Source organism: Papio anubis, chromosome 10 (assembly GCF_008728515.1).
Source record: "Papio anubis isolate 15944 chromosome 10, Panubis1.0, whole genome shotgun sequence".
Lineage (NCBI taxonomy): Eukaryota > Metazoa > Chordata > Mammalia > Primates > Cercopithecidae > Papio > Papio anubis.
The window spans coordinates 100,226,850-100,241,520 of record NC_044985.1 but is presented as its reverse complement, the minus strand read 5'-3'; the positions used below and the strand labels follow the sequence as shown (position 1 = coordinate 100,241,520).

The following is a 14,671-nucleotide window of genomic DNA, read 5'->3' as shown; positions in this document are numbered from 1 at the left end:
CAACCAAAAGGGAGTTGTAGCTCCATTTCTAAGCAAGAAAATATGAAAATATCCCCCAAAATACTGGATTTGTATAGCTACCTAAAGTTATGAAACACCCAACATTCCTAAGTTTCATGGTACTTCCTAATTAATTTCATAGCATCACCAACAAGCTCAGAAATCAAACTTTCAGGTGGCATCTGAAACCATCTTTGAAAAGAGCCACTCCCTTTACTTGAAGAACTATACAAGTTGGTGGAAGTTTACAAAATGCTTTCAAATCTTGTTGCACTAAGTACAAAATTTCTACTGCTTTTCTTTTTTTCCTTTTTGGCCATACTACATAATTCACAGTTGTGTTTTAACAAGCTAATGTGCTTTTCCTCTTTAATTCAAATGCCCACTAATTGCTTCTTCAGGTGTCTACCTTGGCTGTTCTGGAACTGGTTCAGGAGGTGAACCAGGTATTGGTGAGGGTGTTCTCTGGGGAATCTCACGAAACACTAACAAACTTACTTCCATCTCACACACACAAGGAACAACTTTGCTGGCAAAAAAAAAATAACCTTTTATAAATATTCAGATCTTTGCATTTAAAAATATTGCATGTCTCAATTTTTCCATTAATATATTTGCTATACCAGTTCATTTGTTTTGTCTGGTAGAGTTCACCAGTAGACAAAAGTTACTGTTTAAGAAAAAGTTATAAGAAAAAACTTCAAATTGAGAAAAAATATTTTACTCATTGCATTTTTATCTCTAAAAATAAACAAAAGAGCACCAAGATTGATTTTAGTGACAAAGCTTCCTGGTTTTACTCATGGTTCCACTGAAATATAATCTGGGAACACTGGTCTCTACGTTCACATCAATGTTGTTTAACTTTGTTTGAAAACTTCACAGTAAAGAGATGATGCCTGCTCACTTACTCCAGACCATCCAGATTATTAATTGTAATACAGCATAAATTCAATACAGCTTGACATTTTGCCAGTGCATCCTCTATCCTGCCGTTTCTTAAAAGTTATCAATGAATCTTGCTCATCACATGGTAAAATAACATGAAAAACATGCATTCTGTCTCTTGTCATTCTTACTTATTTTGTAACCTCCCAGAAGGCTGCGATCTATATCTAAATATCTTTATATGGGGTAATATCAAGCCCAGCTAATGCTTCATGATGTTGAAAACTATCAATGACTGTTATTTTCTTGGTAACACAAAGGTTTTATCTAAGAGGACAGAAACAGAGCTGGTGTAGCTTATAGCACTTAGCACAGTATGACACTAAAGACAGAAATAAAATAAAAGTGTTTGAAAAGATAAAACCATCATAGTGAAAAGAGTCCTAAAATATAGGGGCAAGAGGCTTGGTTCCAACCTCAGCTCTGCGGTGGAGCAGCTGAGAGACCCTGGCAAACTGCAATCTCTGTGAGCCTCAGTTTCCCTCTCTGTAAAAGGGGGCTGCCAACTTCCTGCTAACCATAAATGCCTGTAATAGGGATTTAAAAGGTTAGGAGGATTTGAAAACTCTATTTTGTTATATGAATGTTGACTTATTATTTTGACTAACACAAATGACACAGTATGGTTAAAGGATTAACATATGTATCAAATACGTTAGGACTAATTTTCTAACAACTGTTACTAGACTGAGGCATTCTCAAAATATAGTAGACATAATTTCCACATTCTTTGAGAGATTCGGAATATTGATCACCACCCTGCTGTTGCCTGTGCTTATCTTTATGGCCATCCATCAACAGCGATCTATACAAGTATAAAACCACAAATTAATAAGAGATTTTTTCAAAACCGACTTAGGTAGGCTGAGGAATGAAATGGACTTGCTCTTCTTGCTTAGAGAAGAGGGAAAAGGTGTTACAGAAAGGAAAGCTGAGAGAACGCCGGGTCATTTTCAAGGGCCCCTCATGGAAAGGAACGCCTAGACACGTCTGCTTCCAAATCCATCTCCAGCCCTGGACTCACAGTTTTGTCCATGGTGGTCATTTCCTTGGCTGCAGCATCCAGGGCAGCTCTGGTCCTGGCATTGATCCGTCCTGGGGCAATCACCACTATCTTGCGCTGCTTGGCAGGCAGCTGGGAAAGGACGTCAGACTTCAGGCGCCGCAGCATGACCGCTTCCTCCAGCAGAAGCTTCAGCTCTCCCAGGTTGGAGGAACCTGAGTAGTCCCACCCCCAAGGCATCTGCAGAGAACAAGACAGTGACAGCCCCGTGAGGCTCCTTTCAGGCCCAGTCCAACAGGGATGTGGGATCCTAGGAGGTCCCTCTTCTCACAACCACCCCTGGCTTAGCTCAGAGAATTTCAAGTGACTTATAGGGACAAATAAACCCCCAGTAAAACAAATGAGAAACGGAAAGGAAAAGAGAGAAAAAGTCAGGAATGAGGTGAACAAAAAACACCTATCACGGCATTCTACAATTTGGCAGTGAGCTTTCTTTTCCAGCAGCAAATGCCGGAAGTCAAGCAATTGCATGTCCATTTTATTAAAAAACAAACAAAAAACTTGGCTTGTCAGACTATTCCTGTACACTAAATACTAAATCTTCCCTATGGCTTATCCTACAGAGTCTGTTGCACAATGTAATAAAATAATGTCAGTAACATCTTTATTTGATGAGACTTATGGGGATTTTAAAAACTGTTGTTCCTCAGTATGGATTACACCAGCACAAACAAGTACAATATAATAAAAGTAACTGCAGTGTTGTTGTTGATGGCAGCTGGGGTTGGCAGGAGGAGCCCACCACATAGGCTTCTGGCAGTCCGGCTGAGTGCCTAGGTAGTCCTTCATAAACATGGCCCCCCTTGTTGAGTAGCTCATGGGAGGCAGTGAGCTCAAATGTCCATTACCTGTCACACAGCTAGAGAAGACGTTACTGGCCAGGCACAGTGGCTCACACCTGTAATCCCAACACTTTGGGAGGCGGAGGCAGGCAGATCACTTGAGGTCAGGAGTTCGAGACAATCCTGGCCAACATGGCAAAACCCTACCTCTACTAAAAATACAAAAATTAGCTGGCGTGGCAGCGTGTGCCTGTAATCCCAGCTACTGGGGAGGCTGAGGCAGGAGAATTGCTTGAACCTGGGAGGCAGAGGTTGCAGTGAGCCAAGATGGCGTCACTGCACTCCAACCTGGGCAACAGACCAAGACTCTGTCTCAAAGAAAAAAAAAAAAAAGAAGACATTACCATCAAAAACCCTATCCTTCACCAATAATCTTACTGGAAATGGAACTGATTTCTACAATCTTGTAGAAAATCAGGGAGCTAGTGTGCCTGCTACTTTGTATTTTAAGGAGCTCATCTCCCCTCCTAGCTGATGAGCTAGTTACCTGAGGGTAGGGGCTAGGCTTTTCCATTATAGAGGGCTAGAGAGCCTAGCATAATAGTGGAGACAGAATAGGTGTCTCATAAACCTTTGCTAAATTGACAGAAGGAAGAGATGGTCAAAGGTGGAGGAATAAAATGTTGTAAAGCTGTTTCTTCTTTTTAAAAAATACTCTGAAATCAACTGCAAGTTCTCAGCAAATGCCTTCAGATAGTTAGTGGTTTGCAAATGAGCTCAGCATGAAGTTCTCTTTTCAGTGGTTTCTTAATGCATGAAGCTGGCAAAAAAAAATTAAAAAAAAAAAAAAAAAAAAAAGCAGCCCTGGCTTCTGGGTTGCATTAAATAAAAACCATGCTGAGAACAAGTGGATATCATAATTAGTTTGGATATTGCTATGGCTTAAATGTGTCTCCCAAATTTCACATGTTAGAAAAGTAATCCCCAAATTCATATGTTGATTGAATGTGGGGACTTTGGGAGGTAATTAGGATTAGATAAGGTCATCATGGTGGGTCCCCCATGTTGGGACTGGTAGCTTTATAAGAAAAGGACCAGAGACCTGAGCTGACACATATGCTTTTGCTCTCTTCTCCATATGATGCCTTCTGCCATGTCATAAATACGAAGCAGCAAGAAGGCCCTCACTAGATGCCAGTGCCATGCTCTTGAACTTCCCAGTCTCCAGAACCATGAGCTAAATAAACCTCTATTCTTTATAAGTTACTTAGTCTATGGTATTTAGTTACAGCAACAGAAAACAGACTAAGACAGATATCGTGCTCCTAGGTTCTAATACTGTTAGCTCTTAATCTTGTAGGTTAAAACTTAGTAATACCAAATAATTTGTTACTTTTTTTTTTTTTTTTTTTGAGACAGAGTCTTACTCTGTCACCCAGGCTGGAGTGCAGTGGCATGATCTTGGCTCACTGCAACCTCTGCCTCCTGGGTTCAAGCGAGTCTCGTGCCTCAGCCTCCAGAGTAGCTGGGACTACAGGTGTGTAACACTGCATGCGGCAAAGATTTTAAACTGGACTTTGGGATAGTCACAATCCAACAAGTTTTTATTGAAAAATTACCACATACCAGGCACTGGGCTAGGTTGAAAAAAGGATGTGAAGATGAGGAGGAAGGCATTCTTTGTTGTATTGGGGAGGTGTATCGAGAAGGCAGGAAAAGGAGAATTCAAAGTTAATGCCTTAGTTTCTGGCAGGAGAAACTACTGAGGAGATGCTGGCCTAAGATTGGGAACATAGGAAGGGACAGTTTGGGGAGGAAAGGCAATGAATTTTATCTTCAGCTCCTTTCATCACTAGCTGAACATTATTATGCCATGGGCCCAGATAGTCAAGAAAGAGAAGATCCTTTTTAGAAAGTGGACTGTTTGCAAATAGGACAGAAATCTAAATCATACATGAAGAGTTTTGAGGCACCATGAAAACTATATAGCATCAATCTAATCTGGATTGATCTACAGGGAAAATGAATTAAATATATGATTAAAGAAGTATATGGCTTTTAAACACATTTAACAATTGGGAAATTTCCTGCCTCAATAACCAGCTAAAAATAGTTTGCAATTAACTATGCTAAGCACTATAATTTACATTATAAGTACTTTGTTTGAGTGTAAGTGGATATTTTTAAAGTACTTGAAAACTTTTTTTCTTCCTTTAAAAATTTAAAAAATAAGGCAGACACTCTTGTTTATATCATGTATTTGCACAGCAAGGCTTTTCCCTCATAGATGGGTGGTCCCCTCATAGATGGCTTGTAGGGTAAGTTGCAGCCATTTCTCCAAAGTGTCAATACATTTGTGACTTGATCACAAAACAAGAATCCCTAAGGTCCGAATTAATGTGGTTTTAAAAACAAAGATTCCACGGCAATGCATTCGTGTTTATAGGGCTTCCTTGCCATTTTGGGAGAGCATTTTTGGGGTGCTGGCTATAGGTCCTGAGGTGCCTGCTCCACTGGCATTGCACTCACAGAGCCCACCCAAGGCAGTTTGGGATCAGACTCCCCAGTCTACCTTTATCTTTTTTTTTTTCTTTTCTTTTGGCACAGGGAGGAATTTCCCACCTTTACTTCATATTCTTCCCATGCCAGGAGGAAGCCCTTACCCCCTCACCTACTTCTTCCCTCTGCCTGGGGCCTCAGCCTCACTCCTAGCTCACGTCAGTGCCAGCATCTTCTCTAGGGCCAGCACTTGACATGGACTTTCCTTTTATAGCTCCAGCAGTGTGCCTCATGCAGAGCTGTGACCCTGAGCAAGAGGGCAGCCAGCTCTCAGAGCTCCACACACCTATATATCAGCCACTGGTCCCTTTACTGGAAAACGATGACTTAGGATCACCATAACCATTAAAACTAGATGACCATTTTCCTCTTACCACTGAGGACATTCCAAAGCCATAGTAAGAAACAGAAGGACTGAAATCCATTTCCCTGGCCAGTGCTCTTCTGATCACATCATGGCCAGAGAGAAGGAAGAGAAAGGTAAGTGTCAAAATCAGGGTGAGAAATGGGTGGGCTGGGAGGGAAGAGATCATAAATACCCGCTTGGCATCACAGTAGCGAAGTCCAAAGGCATGAAACTGGGGGAAGAACGTTGGCTTGACTGCGATGATCTGCGTGTAGAGCTCTGCAGGCCGGGACATGGCTGGTGTGCCCGACAACAGGATCACCCTCTTGGCAACCTAACAGACAAACAGCCAAAGGTGCTCTGAACACAGGGAGGAGCACACAGGAAATGTTCAAAATGCCCCAGTGACGGAGGAGCTGGATGCCCAGGGTGTGGCAAGAACCTAATGGCATTGCCAATGCAAGCAGTTAGATGGCATCTCCTTTTCTTTAAATCTTCCCTGCCTGCCCTCTGCTGAGCTCTATCTTAGTGCTTAACATATTACATTGAATTATAACTTTTCTGCCTCCCTTGTTAGATTGCAAGCCTCTTGAGATAAGGACTGGGCTGTATTCACATGCCTGACACCAAGTAACCAATAAATGTTCACTGTATGCTGCAAAAAAATTCACAAGGAAGCTAATTAGTATCCTAGGGAACACAGAGTAAACTCAAAGATTCCAGCATTGGACAGGAAGTGGGAGAAGACAGTGGCAGGTCTGAACTTCCTCCAGAGTGAATCTGTGACATGCAAGTTGAACTTAGATAATGACAATTACAATCAGCCCTCTCCCATTCCCAAGAGGAAGTGTCAGGGGTTGCCAATGTATACGTCTCCATGTGACTTCCTTTAAAGGAAAATAAGGCCTTTACTAACTCAGCTTCACAATGCTTCAAGCCTACCCTGACTCAGGCTCATTTTGCAGTTATTAATAATAAGAACCTTAAAAGGTGAACTTGGTTCCATTCTCCCTAAACTCAGCCCAGATCTGCAGCAGCCTGCTTAGCATGGGCAAGATGGGAAAAAATAGTTGGTCAACAGCAATGACAGATTCCAAGTTCCTCACTACCCAGACACCAATCTGACCCATGGGGATCAGACCTAAAGATCCCACCTCCTATTATTAAGATGGGAAAGATGGTGAGAAAAAAAAAAAAAAAAAAGAGACACTTCCTACTGTGTTAGAACACAGAATCACTACAAATTACTGGAGGTAAAATTCACTTCAGCTCTGGGAAGGGACCCTACCATGGAGCTCAGTTGTCTAGAAACAGCTTGTTAACCACTGTAACCTTGAGTTAATGACAGTAATGCAAGGCAATTGCATGTAATAAATCACCTAGGACAATAAATTAGGTTTACAGATGGATACACTGCCTCATAAAAATAAATAAATAAAGGTGCAACAGTGAAAAGAAAAATCATTCTTTATAAATATACAATATATACAATTATCAAAACGCACTTATGCCCTCACAGCAATCGCCAATATCTAATTCCATTATGATGGGAGAGCTATGAATGTCTCCAGCTATAATTTTCCACAGTTCAATTACCTAAGCCTTCTAATTTCCTGCACGGTTTAAGGCAGACTCATTAAAATAACAATGAGCTGACGTTGGTAGCATCTCTTGCCTTGGCTTTAAGATCATTTCAATGAAAAAGGGAAAATGAAAAGTTTTATCAATAAGAGAAAATCTCCTCATCACCCCAAACCTATTCTTCATGTCGCTGTGCTGGCCTGGGGATGGAGCCAGGGCAAAAACAGTTCATGGATCAGATGATGGAAATTAACTCCGGGGTCTTCTGTCAGATATTTATAGGATATAGTTAGTATTGAATCGCTTCTCCCATACACTGCCCAGACTAGAGAGTGATGGGAGCATTGCAAAGGGGTGTTTGTGGGCCTCAAAAAGGCAGGGCAGCATTACAAAAAAAGAAAAAGACCAGCTTTGAAAAGAACCCAGAATGGCACCTCGTCTGTAATGGTGTGATTTGACCTGCTCCCTGCTCAGTCCCCAACATGTGTGTATGTCATCACAATCACCCATAAGGGCTTTAACACATGCCCAGCTGCAAAGGTGTCATATGTCACCCTCTACTTCTGAAAACTCCCAAATCTAGGAAAACATAAATCTGTAAAACTACAGAAATCAACACTAAATTGAACAGTTTACAGTGAACTCCCATGGCTAAGGGAGAAAAGCAACACCTGAGAAATCTACGATAGAACAACGTAAAAAAATACTTTCTGTGTGGTGTTAAAAAGATAATGTGATTCACATGTGCAGACACTGTTGGGGTCAGGTGACCCTCAAAGACAGCCTTCGTTTCTTCTTGGGCTGGGGGTGGGAAAGTCCTGCAGAATAGGTTGAGTTAGTGTATATATAATTCGCCACAGAGAGTTCAATGGTGGATAAACTATACATAGTTGTAAAATTAAGAGCTGGCCGGGCATGGTGCTCACGCCTGTAGTCTCAGCACTTTGGGAGGCTGAGGCAGGCAGATTACTTGAGGTCAGGAGTTCGAGACGAGCCTGGCCAACATGGTGAAACCCTGCCTCTACTAAAAATACAAAATTAGCCAGGTACAGTGGTGCACACCTGTAATCCCACTACTTGGGAGGCTGAGGCAGGAGAATCACTTCAGCAGGGGAGGCAGAGGTTGCAGTGAGCTGAGATCATGCCATTGTACTCCAGCCTGGGTGACAAGAATGAAACTCCGTCTCAAAAAAATATAAAATAAAATAAAAAATAAAATTAAGAGCCAAGAGAATGTACTACTGTAGAGGAAAGAGCTGAAGTCCTAAGTTTATATAAGAAGCAGTCCAGAAATTCTTCATCACTTTATGTTATTTCTTTTTTTTTTTTCCCAACTGAGCCAGTAACTCACTTTACTGAATTATTCTGATGGGCTGTAATATATTTCACCAAAACCCCAGACTAGGAAAACAAAGCTCAGTCCAGTCTTATACCCAGAATTATTCCTAATGGTACTCTAAATAAATTTACACAATACCATATATTCAGTTTAGAAATAAGACATGAAGAAGGCAGGTAACATCAAAGAGAAGGTCAAGTCCACACTGCTGGAAAGTCTCCATACTCAGAAACCCTGATGTGGCAGGGACATTGAAGCTGTGTTTTAATTAGTTCAGAGGTCATTATACAATCTTCAAAAATAAGAATAGTGGCAAGCATAGTCTGGGGACAAGTGACCAAAAGTACACAGATCAAGAATAAATGTGGGATCACAGTCACTATCCAAGGAGCAACAAAAGAGACACCTGTAGTTAAATCGAAAGTCTAAGAGCGAAAGGAAAAGCTCAACGTTCAGGAGAAACCCAGTGCTTGGAGTCAGGGAAGGAGACCGCAGGTGTATTCTTTACTCCTGAGTGGTGCCCCCCAAAACAAACCAGGCCAAACCAAGAAAACAGCATAATTATGGCCACTGCTGACTAGAGGCTGCCCTAAGCACTGGCAGAAGGCCACCTACCACTCAGTGATACTTTATACATGGCCTCTGAATCTCTGGTCAGGTCCGCTTATTTCACATAAATGGTTCCCTCTAGGTTCTAGCCCATGTTCTAAAAGAGGCAAAGTTCTAGTCACAAATCTGAATAGTACTAACCTTAACTAAACCAATTTGCTATGATAACCATAATGCCTTCAAGCTAAATGAGTATTGTTGCTCTAACATAAATGAAATTTTAATGCTACATATAAAGCAGTTCTTGGGTAAGAACAGACAGAATGAAGACAGTGATTGCATGTACATTGGTCCAAAAATACCAAAATATTATAATGAGAATACATCGAATGGTATAATTATAGCTGATAAAAGTATGCCATTCCAAGCTTTTTTCTTTTCTTTCTTTTCTCTTTTTTTTTTTTTTTGAGACAGAGTATCACTCTGTCACCCAGGCTAGAGTGCAGTGACATGATCTCGGCTCACTGCAACCTCCACCTCCCAGGTTCGAGTGACCCTCCTGCCTCAGTCTCCCATATAGCTGGGATTATAGGTGCACACCACCATTCCCAGCTAATTTTGTAGAGATGGGTTTCACCATGTTGGCCAGGCCGTTCTCAAACTCTTAACCTCAAGTGATCTGCCCACCTCAGCTTCCCAAAGTGGTGGGATTATAGACATGAGCCACTGCGCCTGGCCTAAGGTAGATTTTTTTTACTCTGGAAAAGACAGTCTATTTTACCATAGGTTTCAAACTCTAATAATTTCCTTTTTAAGTCTGATTATGTAATGAAAGTGAGGAAATAAATGAGAATGGTCGGACCCCAGGGGACTTCTATAGCCTCATCACACTAGGGGAGAAAACAGCATCTGCCAGCTGACACCGCTCTCCCCTCTGGCCTGATAAGCAGAAAGCTATCTCAGACACAGAGGGATTGCATTTTCTACTCTCCACATCTCTATCATATGAAAAAATTGTCATTGCAATATTGCATGTAATAGCTGCTATTTGGTTACAAATCCATCAAAAGAGAACAGACGATACATAGTATGATACATTTATCCAATAGAATGCTATTTGCAAGAATGCGGTAGAAGTCATTTGGAACCATATGGAATGATTTTCAAGATACATTATTAAGGGGATAAAGACAAGTGTAAAACAATGGTGGTAAAACACTCTAAGGAGGCAGAAAGGAAACACACATTCGTACTTCCATAGATGCAGGCTGTTCTATGGAAGTAAACCTGAAAACTGGTAACTATAGCTGCCTTTGGGGAAAGAGACTGGGGACTAGGGATCCAGAGGGGTTGAAAGACTTACTTTTCACTGTCCATCCTTTTGTATCATTTGAATTTTTTTTTTTGAGACACAGTCTAGCTCTGATGCCCAGGCTGGAGTGCGATCTCGGCTCAGGGTAACCTCCACCTCCCAAGTTCAAGTGATTCTCCTGCCTCAGCCTCCCGAGTAGCTGGGATTACAGGTGGGTGCCAGCACGCCCGGCTAATTTTTGTATTTTTAGTAGAGATGGGGTTTTGCCATTTTGGCCAGGCTGATCTCAAACTCCTGACCTCAGGTGATCCTCCTGCTACAGACCTCCCAAAGCATTAAGATTACAGGCATGAGCCACTGCGCCTAGCCCCATTTGAATTTATCATCTATTTAAACTACTTTAATTACAAAGGAAAAAGAAAAAAGCCTTATACATTTTAGCTACTATCTCATCCAGCCAATCAACAGAGATATAAAAAGTACTCTCTACTTACAGAAAAAGAGAAACAGCTGCTTATTAGGAAAGAATGGTAGGATTCTGGCAGCCTTTGCCTTTTAAAAATTTTTAATTTTGTTATTATACTAGTTTAACAATAAAAGCCAGTGTAAACAAAAGACAACTAAACTAAACCAAAAAACCCCCCACACACACCTCACTGTTCAAAAGAGTGCCGATAATCCTGAGGGCTGGAGTCATGTGGGGAAAAAAAGCCTCTGACTGAAGACTGAATGGGAGTGAAGACTGTTATGCCTGGCCAGACTGGACTTCAGAGGCCTCCCCCAAAAAGGTCAAATGAAAACTGACCTGGCAATTCTGATTGTAGGAATTTGTCCTAATAGGATAAATATGCAAAGTACATGTAGATGATGTTCACTTGCAGAATTATTTATAACAGCAACAATGGAAAACAACCACATATCTGACACTGAGGATTAAATTATGGGATGTGTCTCTACTATGTAAATGCTCCATAGTTATTGAAAAATGATGATCTTGCCCAATAACTGACATGCTGGAAAAATAAGCTGTTAACAATGGCTTTTTCTGTTGCAGGGATTAACGGTAATTTTAACTTTGTTCTTTTTAGCTTCTATCATGTCTACTTTCATATATTTATATATAAAAATAGATCTACCTCATTTAGGATTAGTAGCCACAGCAAACAGTGCTGTGGGGGACGAAAAATGTCACATTTCCCAGGGGATGGTGACACCAGTTTCTTACAATCTAACACGTCCTCTCTGTGCTGACTCAAAGGCCACATTTTCTAGACACGATCTGGCCCTGCTATCCAACGAACTGTATGATTTAATCTAAATACCTCATTATGCCTATTTGCTGAAAATATGCTTGTAATATTAATTATCAGAATATAGTTCTAAGAGATGTTCACATTAGAGGAACAATCAAGTGGTATTAAATTAGGTCCTTATGTGGCTTTTCAAAGACATACTTTACTTTCTCCTAACTACCTTATTATTCCAAAAACATTTAGATTCATCTCCTTATTTAGATTGGTGGTTCTCCATGGGGTTGGGGAAGGGCAAGGTGGGTAGAGAGCGATTTGTCCTCCTTCAGAGGACATTCGGTAGCATCTGGAGACAATTTTGGTTGTCATGACTGGGGAGGAACTGCTGGCATCTAGTGGGTAGAGGCCACGGATGCTGCTAAACATCCTAAAATGCACAGGACAGCCCCCCAACAACAGAGTCACCAGCCCAAAATGTCAACAGTGCCAAGGTTGAGACTCCAATCTAGATGAAAATACAATAGACAGAGATGAAAGGTTCGGTTAACAGAATAGCACAGAATGCTCCATCCCATTCCGTCACCCCAGTCCTGCCACAGTCCAGCATTACATGAAGTCAATGTTGCAGAAGAGCATGGCCCCAAGACACCTTCATAAACACAGGCCATGTTCGTGGGGTTATTTTAAAATATTAATTCAACCAAGTTCTACAGCAAATGCAGAGTAGTACATACTAGTTAGCAGTTTAAAGATTTCTTTTAAACCTGTCACTTTGAAACATCCTCAAGATATTAAGGAGGTATATGCTGCTTCCAAAGGTCTGGATGAGAAGCACACATTTCAGAAAACCATCATTCCGGCCAAGCGTACCATTTCAATCCCACTTTGGGAGTCGTATGCATGGATCACAAGGTCAGGGAGATCGAGACCATGGAAATTTCGGCTCTTACTAAAAATAAAATTAGCCGGCGCTGGTTAGAGCAGCTTAGTCCCAGCCATGGCTGAGGCAGAACGCTTAACCCAGGAGGCATGAGCTGCGAACAGATCGCCCACCCGCCGCTACGCAGACTCCGGCCCTGTCCACCACTCAGCTTGCCCAGCCAGGCAATGACTACATTAACAAATGGTTGCTAAGAAGCTTTCACATTGTATCTTTAATGATAGAATCTATCTATTGTGCAATTTCTTTTGTCTAAACAATCAGGAGTAAAGATTTAATTTAGTTATGGCTGAAATACTGAAACCATAATACCAAAGCCTATTTTTTTTTCCTACAGAAAGCATATTAAAGCCTCCCAAAAGAAAGGTCACCAACCTAGGAAAAACATTTTATTTAAGTGTGTCCATCAACAGCTCTCGGCATATAAATATTTATAGGTATTACTGGCAGAGAATCAAGGTATTTTTTTTTTTTTTTTGAGACAGAGTCTCGCTCTGTCACCCAGGCTGGAGTTCAGTGGTGCAATCTCGGCTCACTGCAACCTCCCCCTCTCAGGTTCAAGCAATTCTTCTGCCTCAGCTTCCTGAGTAGCTGGGACTACAGGTGTACACCACCATGCCTGGCTCATTTTTCTATTTTTAGTACAGATAGGATTTCATCTTGTTGCTCAGGCTGGTCTCAAACTCCTGGCCTCAAGTGACCCACCTGCCTCCCAAAGTGCTGGGATTACAGGCGTGAGCCACCACCCCAGCAAAACCAAACTTTCTCAGTAAAAGACTTTTATTCTTAGGTTTGGCACATGACATAACCCTGCCTTGGAAGATGTGTCATATTCCGTTATTCCTAAACACATGAAAACTTGAAATGAGTGGACACTTACGTGTGTTTTGTGAGGAACTGGTAAGATTAATGCTCAAATGCTAAGCTTCATTAACATTTAGCATATTTGTTTTCCCCAGTTTAGGAAAAGTTAAAGCTTCTTTTAATCAATAAAAAGCTAGTTTTAAAATGCTGATACGACACAAAGGTTGCTTTGAGCACAAGAAAAACACACACTTTGGTTAGCTCAGTCTGAACAAACCAAAGTGGATACCTCCAAAGTCATCTGTGATACATTTCTAACTTGTTACGAGAGAAAAGGCTACTTTTCTAATTGTACTTCCCCTTCCCTCTTCCAGTAATAGGAAAAAAATCACCCTCCCCAAAAATGGAAGGAAATTTGGAGGCCTACCCTCTGCTGGGATGGGGGACCAAGAAACCAAACACAGACAGAAGAGAGAGACAGATGAAACACAGAGCCTATATTGCAGATCAGAACATGCTTAGATAAAGACTAGAATCTGCATCACATACCCACGCCTGCCTGCTGTGAAGCCAGAACTCACACCCACCAAAGCACTCAGAGATGAGTTTAGGTCACCACAGGGAGGAATGTGGATGGCTGCCCCTTCTGTCAACCAAAGAGGCTCAGAGTAGCCACAGAAAACAGTATCAACTTTTAAAGCCCATCTCGGCTTTACCAGCACATCTCACCGACCCCGCCGGCCCTTGCTCAGTTCTGTTTGTATTAGGTCGATGCAAAAGTAATTACTTTCATTAATACAACTCTTCTTCCCTGATTTCCAGCATCTTGACAGCTTTGCCACTACAAGTGACTTAGAAGACAGGCAGTTTTTCTAAGCTATTTAGTGGACAAGCTGCTAGAGGCTCTCCCTTGTCTAAGCAGGAAGCCAGAGGAGGATTCTGGAGTCCAGTGCCCATCCAGCCTCAATAGTCTTGACCTTCGAGAGACAAAGGCAGTACTACTGACTACCAGTACTGATTACTAGTTCCTTAGCAGGATGTTAGGAAGAAAGATGAAATTGGTACCACAGCCCTAAGGAGGGAGAGATACCCTAAGTCAACACCAAGTCATGACCATGGCCCACAGGTCTGTACTTGCAACCCCTGCTGGACTAGGACCACATGCAAGCCTGAGCAAAATATTACAGGATGCCAACGC

The 14,671-nt window shown here is 41.6% G+C and overlaps 1 protein-coding gene across 4 annotated transcripts in view; it reads right to left on the bottom strand.

Moving 5' to 3' along the window:
- Nucleotides 1–14,671, bottom strand: part of SMARCAL1 (SWI/SNF related, matrix associated, actin dependent regulator of chromatin, subfamily a like 1) — a 66,205-nt gene that overhangs the window by 25,025 nt on the left and 26,509 nt on the right. For all 4 annotated transcript variants that reach the window (XM_021923966.2, XM_031651498.1, XM_031651499.1 and 1 more), the window contains 2 exons: nucleotides 5,892–6,032; nucleotides 1,973–2,191 (listed from right to left, as the gene is read on the bottom strand). In XM_021923966.2, coding sequence (XP_021779658.2) covers nucleotides 1,973–2,191; nucleotides 5,892–6,032 — 360 coding nt within the window. The remainder of the gene's footprint in view (nucleotides 1–1,972; nucleotides 2,192–5,891; nucleotides 6,033–14,671) is intronic.